The sequence below is a fragment of the Bemisia tabaci genome, chromosome 5 (genome assembly GCF_918797505.1).
Source record: "Bemisia tabaci chromosome 5, PGI_BMITA_v3".
NCBI lineage: Eukaryota > Metazoa > Arthropoda > Insecta > Hemiptera > Aleyrodidae > Bemisia > Bemisia tabaci.
Genome location: NC_092797.1, coordinates 31,992,902 through 32,006,565, shown reverse-complemented (window position 1 = coordinate 32,006,565; position 13,664 = coordinate 31,992,902). Strand labels below are relative to the sequence as shown.

At 33.3% G+C, this 13,664-nt stretch overlaps 1 protein-coding gene across 7 annotated transcripts in view; it reads left to right on the top strand.

Annotated features, from left to right (window-relative positions):
• The window catches only part of LOC109037407 (uncharacterized), a 113,247-nt gene extending 99,666 nt beyond the window's left edge, over positions 1 to 13,581 (top strand). For all 7 annotated transcript variants that reach the window (XM_072300557.1, XM_072300558.1, XM_072300556.1 and 4 more), the window contains 8 exons: positions 61 to 243; positions 690 to 896; positions 1,440 to 1,629; positions 1,946 to 2,117; positions 3,110 to 3,269; positions 4,150 to 4,262; positions 5,092 to 5,299; positions 6,451 to 13,581. In XM_072300557.1, coding sequence (XP_072156658.1) covers positions 61 to 243; positions 690 to 896; positions 1,440 to 1,629; positions 1,946 to 2,117; positions 3,110 to 3,269; positions 4,150 to 4,262; positions 5,092 to 5,299; positions 6,451 to 6,949 — 1,732 coding nt within the window. In that variant the 3' untranslated portion in view covers positions 6,950 to 13,581. The remainder of the gene's footprint in view (positions 1 to 60; positions 244 to 689; positions 897 to 1,439; positions 1,630 to 1,945; positions 2,118 to 3,109; positions 3,270 to 4,149; positions 4,263 to 5,091; positions 5,300 to 6,450) is intronic.
• Positions 13,582 to 13,664: the final 83 nt, after the last annotated feature.

Sequence of the window (13,664 nt, the reverse complement as noted above, 5' to 3'; positions counted from 1 at the left end):
ATGCTTTATTTTTCTTTCATATTTTTGAAGTCTAATAGCAAATTATGAATAATTTTCCAGGAAGTTTGTGAAGTTGATGAGTGAAACTGATTTCTATGGAGTTTCTGGTCATATCTCTTTCAAAGCTGGCAGATCGAGACCTTCAGTCGTAAACGTTATGCAGTGGATAAATAACAAAACTGTTTTGCTGGGAACCTACCATCCAAACGCTTCTGATTCCATGACCTCCTCTTCGCAAGGATTGTAGGTTTCATTTTTTAATCATTTTCATTTTAGTAAAGAAAATTTGTCTCATTCAGAAGTGAAGAGCAGTACCCTCATTCCGCTTTGTCAATGAGACTCATTGTTAAGACTGTTAAGCTGCAAGGTTTTTTTTTTTTTTAATCTTTAAAGTACAAAATAAAGTGAGCTCATGGTTAATTAATGATCCTTTTTATGGATGATGGCAACTGAGAGGAAAATTAATTTTAAAGTGCCATAAATTAGAGAAGTGATTTGAATCGCAAGCTTGTTGGGTGTGGAAACTTGATGTTCAGATAAATCTTTTTATTTTTTACTGATCAATAATCTAAAATCATCAAAACACAATTTTGTGACTATCGCAACTGAGCTATTCGTCAATGAAAGTTATACATAACCTAATTTTTTCATTGCTTCATCAGTCCTAATTTTATTTTTTAATTTTTTAGCCTCCGGATGAATATTTCTCAGATTGTATGGTTAACCTCTGATGGGAAGAAGCCCGATGATGGAACTGTGATAGAGTATTGTATTTTTGGGGGCGTTGCTGATATGCTTGATATTGATTGTGGAACTGCCATTATCATCGTTAATATCATCGGTTTTGGGCTCTCAACAGTCATTCTTTTAGCTTTATTTCTAACTATAAGACACAGGTGAGTGATGGTATGTTTGCCTTTATTTTATTGTTTTTTTTTTTCATTTTCAAAGTATTAGTCTGAAAAATACCATCAGAAGCTAATAAATGTTTATTATTTGAATGTTCAGATCATCGTAGATTTTCTTCATAATTCGGCGGTTTTCAAGGTATTTTGTTCTCCATTTAACATTCACTATTAAATAAGGCAGAAATGAAAATCCCATGAATAACTATTCTCATTAAACTCACATTCTCAATCATATTATGTGTTCTAAGTCTGCAGAATTCGATTTTAGATGATGTAAACTTATCTGTCCAAAAAGTTTGATGAAATGCATTCTTTTCTGTTGCAGTTAAAATTAAATAATGGCAAAATCATTAGGTAAAGGTGTCACAATGTGTATGACAAGTGTCCACAATCGAACGTCAGAAATCTTCATTTTGACAGTAATCGCTGACCACATTATTTTTCCCTCAGTTTTTACCCTTTTAAATCAATTTTTTCTCAATGAATCGCACGCCCACTCGTAATTATATTTCATTCTAATTAAATTTTCAGGTATGCCAAAAAAATGGAGTTGGCCCAGAAGTACATGAGAACTTTGGGAATCGACTTACTCTCACCGTCAGTTCTGAGTGACCTTGATAAATGGGAAATACCGAGAGAACATGTTGTTATCAATCGGAAGCTAGGAGAAGGAGCCTTTGGAACTGTTTATGGAGGAGAGGCTTTATTTGGCTCTGACTGGGTAAATTTTTTCATTTGTTTTCTATCATTTTAATTTATTTCTGTTGAACCTCTGTGTCATATTGTGGTATGCTGTTGGAAAATTCAGGGGTGGAGGAGAATTGTCAGAAAAATTGTTAAAAAAATGTTAAAATGTTAACGTTTTCTAAAGAGATGTACATCTGTCATTGTTTCAAATTTGTTTTTTGCCCATTGAAAAAAGTTCACAGACGTAAATGAACAGGTTTCCTTGAATATGTACTTAGTTTGTTTTGTGTAAGGCAGAAGGGAAACAGTCAATTTGATTAATGTATGCTTTGTTTTTTTTTTTTAAACAGATGGCAGTAGCTGTAAAAACTTTAAAAATAGGATCTACAACAGAGGAAAAATTAGATTTCCTGAGTGAAGCGGAATTAATGAAAAGATTTAATCATCCCAACATCGTAAAGCTGTTAGGAGTGTGCACCAAAAATGAACCGATATACAACGTTATGGAGTTTATGCTATATGGTATACTTACACTATCAAATTATCTTGTTAGATTTACATGTATCAGTTGTGGAAACCAAAATCTTAAAATGTCTTCTGATTGCAATATTTCAAGATTTTAGCTCGTACTTAATCTTTTTTAAAAGGAATTGTCAGAAAATATCCTTGAAAAGGTAAAGAAAATTGAGACAAATTTGTGCCATAATGGTGATCCTTAAAACCTTTTCGTTTGTCCCTGGAAAAAATGATTCATGAAAGTGTGAGAAGAATGTTGACAACCTTGCAATCTGACACATGATTTTTTTCTAGTTTCACCATCTATGATTGTGTATGTGTACGAATTGTCTCTTGTTTGATTGAAGGCTTTTGAAGATTAGATAATTAACTTCAGATCAAGACATTGAATACCATTCCTGCCTTTTATTAAAGGGATGTATCATCTCATAGCAATGGTTCACTATGGTTTTGAAATTTCTGGAAGCTTCATTGCATATTGATTTGGAGAGTCCGCGAAGAAGTTGCAACAATAGTTTTTTATCGCTCAGGGTTATTTCCTTGGTGGCTGAACTTCATCAAAAACACATGCATGTTTGTCATGAAATTAAAATGAGTGCATACAAATGAGTGTTTTCCTAGATGAGTTTCGTGGCTAAAGTAATGGCTATGTATATTAGAAGTTTAAGAGCTTAAGTTATTTAAAGCCAGGATTTTGACAAATTGTGTGATTACAATTCTGGTATCCTATTGTTGCTCTAGAATAAAGTAGTGTTGCTGAAATAAAAATAAGATCAATCATGTACTGACGCTGAAAAAAGAAATAAGGTGGATAAGTGATTACACCAAGTAGATGCAAGTATTCAAAAGTGAAAAAAGAAAGTTAAAATAATTTAAAACAAATGATTGTCCCAATGTTAAAAAATCTTGTGTCTTGTTATTTCTTCAAATCTATTTCCTATTTACTTTGCAAAACTTTACTTTTGAAAAATGATCAAACAATTATGCTCTGATAACAGGTGACTTGAAAACATACTTACTGGCTCGCAGACATATAGTGAATGAGCAAAGTAAAAACGGAGAAGAATCTGATGAAGTGTCAAGTAAAAGACTGACTCAAATGGCTTTGGATATAGCTCGAGCTCTCTCATACCTAGCTGAAAACAAATATGTTCACAGGTTTGTCCTTAATATTTTTCTAAAAGGGTATCTATTTTTAGTTTTACAACTTTCATTATTTTCATCGTATGAAATTCGGATTGCTAAGTCCTGGGGGATGATTATCTTTGAGAAGAGCGTTTTGATGGTGAAAATCAAAACCTGCATCTCAGTTTCGGACTTTGCAAATCTCCTGTCTCATTTTACTTCACTGAAAAAGGCTGAATCATAGTTTTTGCATCAAATTTTGTCTGATTTTTCTTCCCTCTTTCAAAAGTATTCTCTGAAATTTTGCAGAAAAATACTGAGCAGTATTCTCTCGAAAAAATAAATTATGAACGGAAGTTTCTAGACACAGCTAACAAAATGTGTGGTTTAGTACTTTTGTCATCAATTTTTTAAAATTATATTTGTAACTGGATGTAAAATCGGCAATGGAATGCCATCCAGGGCAATTAGTGTTTTTTTCATGATACATATCTCAGTTGAGATCAATGCAGCTAATTCATAAAGTGATCTCATAGAAGAACAGGTCGAGCAGGAAATGATTTTCCTTTTTTGGCAAAGAACTACATATTAAAAAAGATGGTGTCACATTGAAGATAGGCAAAACACGTAAATTATTCTAATTTTAATTTTTGCTGTTTTTTTAATGAAATTTTTTGAGGTATTTGAATATCTTCTCGTTGATTTCCATTTTATAAAATTTTTATAGCATTATTTATGTATCAATAAAGTCATAAAATGGTCAAGATGAACATGGATTAGAATTGAATCTTTCACATCTCATAGTTCTGCAAAGCACACAACTTTATAAGACTCAATGAAAAATTTATTCATGGACTTATTAGTTCCTATTAATCAGTATGAAAGCACACTTCATGTCTTTCCTTTTTTTCAGGGATGTAGCGTCCAGAAACTGTTTGATAAATGCACAAAGAACCACAAAATTAGGAGATTTTGGAATGACTCGGCCAACTTTTGAAAACGATTATTATAAATTTAATAGAAAAGGTAATTATAATGTTAATCCATTCTTTTTTTGATCAGTCATAATTTGCAGTTTAAAATGGAAGAATTGCGAAAGTCGCAGTGGAAACCACATTTAAAGGTGTAAGAAAGAATATTTTAAGGTGTCAAATTGTACATTCAATTTATTATATATCCTCTTCTAGTAAGAATTTCAAAAGTACCTAAATTTCAACTTTGCAAGAGACATAAAAAACTGATTTATGATTTCTAGAAACGTCAATTTGGCTTGAATTTGGGAGGTTCATGTGGAATATGTTTACTACATACTAATAATAGGAAAGAATTTAAGAAACATTTCATCACAACTAAAAAAATCAGCACCTCTGACACTGCGTTCTAAGAGACTGTAATAGGTATTATTCATGTTTCTGAGCACATGTAATATGTACTTGCATTTTCTCTTCAATTTTCTATTTTGAACTTTACTGAAAGAGCAATAGCATCCAAACGTTTCTAACTCTAGCCAAACTTGGTGCGTCTTAAATTTTTAACCAGACATGGCGCTTGTGATTTGCACTTTCCTTGACTTTAATAGCTTTAAGGAGTATACAATGATTTCATCTAATAAGAAACTATAGTTTTTGTGTGTAAAAGTGTCTGAGGTATTGGAAACTATCAATACATCAATTATAATCAAAATTGAGCTTGTATATTTTTCATTGAGAGAGACAAATTGAACTTCAGTGATAAAAATACAGCAGTTTAGGTCCTGCAGCACTATGCAATACTCCTGTTTCATCCATGACCACCTTATCATGTTTTACATTTCATGGCCAGGCTACTAATTTTATTTTCCTCTTTCATTCTTCAGGGATGCTACCAGTTCGATGGATGGCACCAGAAAGTTTAGTCTTGGGTATATTTACTCCAGAATCAGATGTTTGGTCTTTTGGTGTCTTACTCTACGAAATTTTAACATTCGGCAACTTTCCTTTCCAAGGCATGACAAATAATCAAGTTTTGGAGCATGTCAAAGCAGGCAATACTCTAGTTATTCCGGCACAAGTCAAGCCTGAAGTGTAAGTATTAGACCTCATTAGAAATTAATCTTTTTAAGCGTGCCTATAGGGCTCGCTTTTTGAAATCACTCGGATGTACTGTAGTACAGCACACCGATCGACCAATGCTTTTTAAGGGGCGGTCCGATTTTTTTTTCCGTCGGATCCGTCCTTTCGTTTTTGAACTGTTATAGTGTCAAGCCCTGAAGGTCATTCATCGAGAAACCGAATTATCCTGTTACTGGAAACCCTTGAGAACATTTTCCCGTGGAAACCGTATTATTTTCTTTCATAGGTACGTCAAATAAGCTTTTCTACGCTCGGAGGACTTACTTTAGAAGTTTAAATGCCGCCATAACTATTTAGCGAATCAGCGTCTTTTCAAAAGCGGTTAAACCCAAGTTGGCTGCATGTCGAGTTTCCAATGACGTCATACCCATCGGCCATTGACGGGTTCATATCACTCAGCAGGCAAACCAATGTACCCCTTCTCCGTCACTACTCTCTAAGATGGCGCTTCTAACCTTCGCTACTCTCTGCCAGAGAGTATGGAAGGTTAGAGGCCCGACTCACAATCAATGCTAGGTAATTGAAACAGAAGTTGGAGCCGTGAGCAAGCAGTTGCGTACGTTGGCGCGAGAGTGCACGGCGAGCGGAATCCCATACCACTGCGCTGATTGGCTAAGCGAGAGTTGCGGACGGACGTAATTTATACACATCTCGTTGAAATGGAAATAGTGCACACACAAGATTTCAGTTCTTCGGCACGCTTTTCCAACATATTCATGTTGGATGTTTCTTCTTGTCTTTCTTTGAAACCAGAATATCCTAACATTTCCGTGTTCAGTTCTGGCTATCTGATAAGAGTATCTATCTTTGCATTTCATCATCTATATTTCTTGATTATACCCTTATTTTCATATTTATTTCTGGATGTCGAGAATCTTAGTCTATACAAAGAAATAAATGCCAAAAACAGCTAAAACCTCTCATGTAAAAGCAAAAAATACCTGATTGAACTCAGGCGTCGAGTCTGCACATTCTAAAAACTTGGCAAAATAGGAAGCCAAGTATCACCCCAGTTCACGGTATCATATTTTATCTGTGTATTTTTATTTGGAAGTAAATCAGAAAAAAATTTTTTAGTGGTTATTTTCTTTGGAATGTTTCAGGAAAGAGTTGTTAAAGTCCTGTTGGAACATTGAATCTAAAAAGAGACCCAGTGCCTCTACTTTGATGGAAACGTTGATTAACAACCCCAGACTTTTGAGTCCATGCCTAGACACTCCCATCTCATCTGTGCAGATAGAGCATCCGCAACATCCAGACTTTGATGTCAAATTAACAGAAAAACCAAGGAAACGCTCTGTAGTGTGTAAGCCAATGCTGAAACGAGGTTTTTCACAACCAAATGCTCCTGTGTGGCCCATCACTCAAGAGGTAGACGATTTAATCGGTTCAAATTCATGGATGAATGATTCACGCATGAATAATTCTACTAGGCTCTGGACAAGCGGTAGTTTGAATCAAGATATTAACGCTGGTGCCTCTGATCCTTTGTTATTTGATGATAGTGGGCCAGCCAAGTACATTGAGATGTCAAGAAAGTCTAATGGCAATTTAGAATTCAGTAACTATGATATGAAAAATGAACATGACTCTATTTTATAGTGTTCCCTGAAGTCTGAATTGGGTTTGAATACTAAATGATTTTTCTCTTCTTTTCCTTTTAAATTCCTTTTATAGTATCTCTAGAGTTCTCGATGCATTTCCTGTAATGGTGGCCGACCATGAGTAATTTTAAAGATGAAACAATTCGGCCATAAGTTGTCTTGACTCTATTTGTTCTTGAGATTCATAATGATTATTTATTTCAAATAGCATCTCTTTATCGTATATTTTATGTAAATATAGAAAAAGGAATAATATTTATTAGGAAGATTATTTTATGTAGGCAGATGCTTCAATATCCATGGCTAGGAAGAGAAAAAAAAAAACATGTATGAAGCCATTTATGCGTGTATATCTCAAGTGATTTTTATCAAGTTTTCTGCTTTGAAATTTTTAGAACTTTTAATAACTTTTACATTTTCTAGAAATGTATGACCTAATAAGGATCTGTGTTGTTTATTATGGTTTGAATGGTCTGAAGAAAATTAACTAACAGTATGCTGTAATTTATTCCTGTTAGCTCACTGAGATTATCGTTAGAACATTAATTTCGTCCAAAATGCTGGAAGGTTTTGGGAGTTACAATTCTGAGTCTAGTCATCTAATCAAAGCCAACTTTTTCATGTAATACGTGTTTACCTAAAATTTTTAGCCATGTACCGGTGCAAGTCAATACTGAAATGAAGACTTGTCAAGTTATGTGAAAGGTAAAATATTTTAATTGGAAAATTGTACTAGTTCTTTTCAGCATGCTCTCTTCATAGAAGTATAGTTGACCCCACAGGTATTAAGGCTTATTTATAGTCCTTTTTAGTTTGCAGTGTTTGATGCAAAAGGAAAAAATTCCGATTCACAAATCTAATGCAGAGCAAAATCTGCCTCTTGAATCAGGTTTTGAACATTTCAAATTTTAAAGAATTTTATTTCTTGTGTTAAAATTACTCTCAATTCGTTAATCGCCAAGAAAATCCTAGGGATTGTTTGTTGGTTGCTTGGGGCCAAAACAGTCATAATGTCTTAGAACGTATGTTGGAGCGGTCCTGCCAGGCTAGAAATTAAATGCTTTTGAGGCTTTTAATTTCTTTAGGTTTTTTGTCGTTTATTTTTTTCTGGTTTACTTGAATCTAATAGGCATCCTAATACTTATGTATTAAGCCTTAATCATTTAAAATATACAACTGAAGAATAGCATTCATATGTAGTTAAAGTTAGAAGGATTTAGATCTAAACTAGATGACTTTTTAATCTGAAATATTTGGGTTTTTATCCGTAACGTTCTTTCCTATTTATTCTTTTGCTGATGGATTTTTTTATTCTTGTCTGTAGACACAAACCAATTCAGGCTTCAGTGTACATTTTAAACCCACAGTTGTCAATCCAAGTCAAAGTTTTTAACATTATTGTCTGCATTTATGTACCTAAGTCTCACTGTCTCTCAAAATTTTTTTGGCTGAGTAAAGACTGACTAAAACTATTATTTCATTTTTTAAAGTTTAAAATTTCACATGTATTAGGATCATATTTCTAACAGGTTTATTGGCTTTTGTTAAAGGCTGGTGTCTTTATTCACTTGTAAAATAAAAATAGTCATTGTCTCGGTACATAACAATGTACTTGGACACAAACTTCAAAAATATCCAACAAAGAGCGACGCCAAGAATGGCACAATTTGGGCCAGAAGGGATTTTTCTGAAACCGGGCCCAAACGATACCTTATGATACCCTAAAACTCTGGTAAAAATTTTAGCTTGAGTATACGCACGGTTTTTGAGAAATGAGGGGGCAAAGTTGCCAAATCGCCATCATTCTGGACAGCATTTCTACAGCAAAAAGACGGGAAAAATGGACGAAAAAGTTACACCTTTGATGGGTTTTGGCTGTAAATGTTTTCATTGGGCCCCCAAGCATTTAAATGTGTTCAGTTTCAAAAATTTTGGTCGCACAGTGGTCCAAAATGGGGGGAAATCGTCGATAAATCAGGATTCTTTGTCAAATTTTTAGAAATGGAAGTAAAATTGTCGGTCTGCTGCAGTTTTCATGGCTGACAATGTTCGTATCGGTCATCAATGCATGAAATTGTGTTCAGCTTCACAAATTTATATCGCACAGTGGTCAAAAATGGGGGAATTAGTGGACAAATAGAGATCCTCTGAAAACTTTTTAAAAATGAAGTGAAACTGTTGGTCCCCAGTAGAGTTTAGATCCCGGAAAAATTCATGTTTTTAATTTTTTTAATTATTACTACATGTCAGACCGTATTGTTTATAGAACTTTGTTATAGAATAGACTTTGTAGCATTATCTCAATAAAATATGCAAACTTTCAGAAATTTAAAAAAAAGAAGGAAAAATGGAGAGAAAAAATTTTAAAAAAATTTAAATAGTCAAAAAAAGAATTTAAATAATTTTTCCGGGATCTAAACTCTACCGGGGATCAACAGTTTCATTTCATTTTTAAAAAGTTTTCAGAGGATCTCTATTTGTCCACTAATTCCCCCATTTTTGACCACTGTGCGATATAAATTTGTGAAGCTGAACACAATTTCATGCATTGATGACCGATACGAACATTGTTAGCCATGAAAACTGCAGCAGACCGACAATTTTACTTCCATTTCTAAAAAATTGACAAAGAATCCTGATTTATCGACGATTTCCCCTCATTTTGGACCACTGTGCGACCAAAATTTTTGAAACTGAACACATTTAAATGCTTGGGGGCCCAATGAGAACATTTACAGCCAAAACCCATCAAAGGTGTAACTTTTTCGTCCATTTTTCCCGTCTTTTTGCTGTAGAAATGCTGTCCAGAATGATGGCGATTTGGCAACTTTGCCCCCTCATTTCTCAAAAACCGTGCGTATACTCAAGCTAAAATTTTTACCAGAGTTTTAGGGTATCATAAGGTATCGTTTGGGCCCGGTTTCAGAAAAATCCCTTCTGGCCCAAATTGTGCCAAAAAACGGTCGTTTTTGGCGTCGCTCTTTCTTATCACTACAATAAAAACCATATTTCAGAAAAATTCTTCCTCTCAAGAGATAAACTCTACCTGTATAAAGTTTATTTGAGATGCTTGCATAATTATTTCTATTCATTTGTGTGAATACTTTAAAGTAAGTTTTTCATTTAGTATTTACCTATTTTTCAAATTACAAGGGTCATATGAAAAGTGTGGTTCCCTATTTTATATTTTTTGAACAGAAAGATGTGAATCAAACTTGTAGCAAAAATTATGTCAGGCACATTTTCAGCTTGAAAAAAAAAAAAAAAAACCCTCAATTTTTTTATCATGTGGTTTGCAAAATTCACATACATTGGAACATCTTCCCATCATTGTGTGACCACCCTTTAGTGAACTTGAAATGTAATTATTTATAGCACCAAAGTTTCCGCTTTTTCCTCACAAGTGAAGAGAAAAAGTGTTCAATATATTTTGATCCTCATAATCTTAGCTTCACTCTTGCCTGCAATTTGCTATTACACTAAAAGGTAGGCACGCAAGAATGGGAGGTTGTCTCAGTACAATTTTGTTTTCCAGCAAACCCCTTTAACCAATGTCCAAAAAGTTGAGCTTTCCTTAAAGCTGCCGATACGCTTGGCATGATACTTCCTCCTAGTTTGATTCATCTCTTCCTGTTTGGAAAATACAAAACAGGGAATACTACGTTTCCCATGACCTTTGTATATTGAGACTTATGAATCACATACTAAGTGCCCTTCTTAGTGCCTACGATCAAGAAATTTAATGCATCAAGACAATCAGGGAAGAATGAAAATTTAGTTTCACATATTTTTGAATTTTACAATTAAATGGTTTCAATTTTATTTCATGTGTTAGAATAATTTAACTATCTTAGTTAACTGTGCCATCTGTGATATCAAGTAATTGTACAAAAGTTTATTCCCGTGTTATACCTTTTAAGTTAGTTTAATGCCCATACAAATATTTCTCCTTTGAATTCATTCTGTTTCCATGAATTTTAGAGAGACCTTTATTTTAATTGTTAGCTGTTTGATTTAACTCACAATAACTTTTTTTTTCATACTGGAATATTTTCTCAGTATTAAGAGAGGCAGAAGATGCCTTCCTTGTTATCCGTGCTTCCATGAATCTACAGCGATCATTGTTTCTGACTGAAAATACTGTAGTGCTTTAAATTAATGATGTATGTAGTTGTATGTTCTCAGTTCTCATTACCATCATTGTTATTCAAATAGGTGTAATTTTGTTTTTGTTTACGTTTTCTCATTTTTGCTCGAGCCACTATAATTTTTTGCAATCCAATTTTGTAATTTGTCGCTATTGATTCATCATATTTCACCAGTAAGTACAAAATTTTAGGCTATCTTCTTGCTGTAAAATATCTGTGGTTTAGAGTCACAGAATCGTAATTAACATTTTTGGACACACTAAATTATTAGCCTTCTTGAAACATATACTAGAGGTTCTATTCCATAGAGAGTTCCAAAAAAGTTGAGTCGTACGTTCGAAGCAACATAGCTGTCAAGTGGCTCTTCCTTAATTTCTTTAGTCAATGAAAATTTAGTTGCAATTTCGTGACCCTTGACTGCAGGTGTATTCCCATAAAAAATGCTATTACTTTTCATAACTACATAGGAGCAGAACTATTATAAATCCTCAATTTCCTCAGACAAATTGAGAGAAGGGTGTCAATAACTAACCTGGGGAGATCACAAAGTGTTTCGCATAGATTTTGGTCTGAGTATGGCCGAAATTTTATTCATACAAAACCAGTGGACCTGTAATTTGAGCTTCGGAAGCTCCCAGTAAAAATTTTGAAAAATTGCCAAGAAAGTTCACTTGCTGAAGTTGGAAAATTATGGGTCTTACCGATCTATAATGTTAGGTAGAGTACTGCCTGTCAGCATGACCATTTTGAAATCGATTCTTGAAGTCTCTTCAAAATTTAATTTTATTTAATCTGTAATTATCATATTTTTATTTTTTCTTGTCTTTTTTTGTCTAAACCCATGTACAACCATCTTGTTTTGCAGAGTTTCATGTAATAACCAACGATTACTTATCTATCATCTATGATTCAAGATCTTACAATTATGATTTCAATATAATGATAAAAGAATATTATAGAAATATCCAGAAAAAATAAATAAGAATAGGCAAAACACAATGTGACCTCCTCTCATGAGCTAGTTTTATAACCTCTAGTCTAAATTTCCAGAAGTAATGTAAGTATTGCTCATGACAGGAATTGATTATTGTTCCACTGATTTTCAAATCAATTACAATGTATTAATATGTCGACTTTCAGATCTATAAATCATTACACCTTTGCCATGTTATACTTGCCTTAAATTTTAAATAATTGTTATGAGAAAAGAATATATGAAAATTTAAGCTTGACTTGTGTAAAAATTCAAAACTTTTTTCATTCTGTAAACGTGTAGTTTTAAGTATTTAGCCGCTATAATTCCCATTTCAACAATGAAATTGTAGAAACGCGTAGTTCAGTTTGTGATGTTGTAAAATTACAGCCATACATGCTTTTCTAAACAGATTTACTTGATGTCATTTTTTGTAAACTTTGGTGAATTTTTCTCTCTGTTTGAAGAATATTCTGTGAAAATTTCGAGCCATTTGGTTGCTTTAATCTCTTTCAAACAAATATAATAGGAGCAAACATTTTGAAATACTTTGATTGGGGTACGCGTTTTTGCAATTTAACCGTCAATTTGTGAGCTTACCTTTATTTAAATAGATAGATAGAGGTATAAAGAATTCTTTCAGCCCAATGCACCTCGGATGTCTAGCTGGGATTTAGCAAATTTTCTTATGTGAAGACTCAAAAAATTCTCCTGAAAATCTGGGAACTTTTTCCAAAATGTTAAAAAACAATTTCTCTGAAATATCCTTTGGTTTTCTATTTTATAGAAAACTTCATTGTGTGTTTTTGTGTAAATACTTACATAAAATCTACTGTCATTTAAATGCTAGTCAAGCTCACTTGAATGAAGGCTTAATTTTTAAATTGACAAAAAACTGTTCACAGGATACCTGTATAATTTCTTCTCCCTCGACAGTTGATTGTTAATTCATCAAGGCATCTGTATTTAATGTATTTTGTTTTTATCCTGACCTTTTACTCTTTTATTCTTGTCTTTCTCTTTACCAATCTTGCCAATTTTAACTCTCTTTCACTTGAATCATTAAACAGCGTTCCACTCAGGAACGTAAAAGTCCCTTTCACCTGTTTTTAGTCCTTCGTTTTCATTTTTTGTTTTTGTCCCAAAATTTTTTTTTACCTCAGATTGAAGTATTTCACCTGTATTTTTTGTATATTCTGTGTACCTAATTTAGGAAGTGAATCAGTTTGGAAGCGTTTCTTAGTGGTTGCAGGTTTAGGATGGATGGTTACAAGAGCATTTCAATGCCAATGTCCATACCTACCTGTTCTCTCTGCTGATGTGAAGGTACAAAGGTAGAGGCATCGGTATTTCATGTATATAGCAATATAGCAATGATCCTTGCTGTTGCTGTATTCAAGAATAATAATTTAGTTATCAATCATTATGTGACCTTTTAAAAATATTTCTGTGATATAGTTTTAAATGAATATTTGTTTTTCAAGAAATAAAAATAAGTTCTACATGACATTTTACTGTCCTTCTCTTTCATTTCATCTCCATGAAAGTAAATTCTCATTATTTTACTGACAATATTTACAAATGTATCTCCA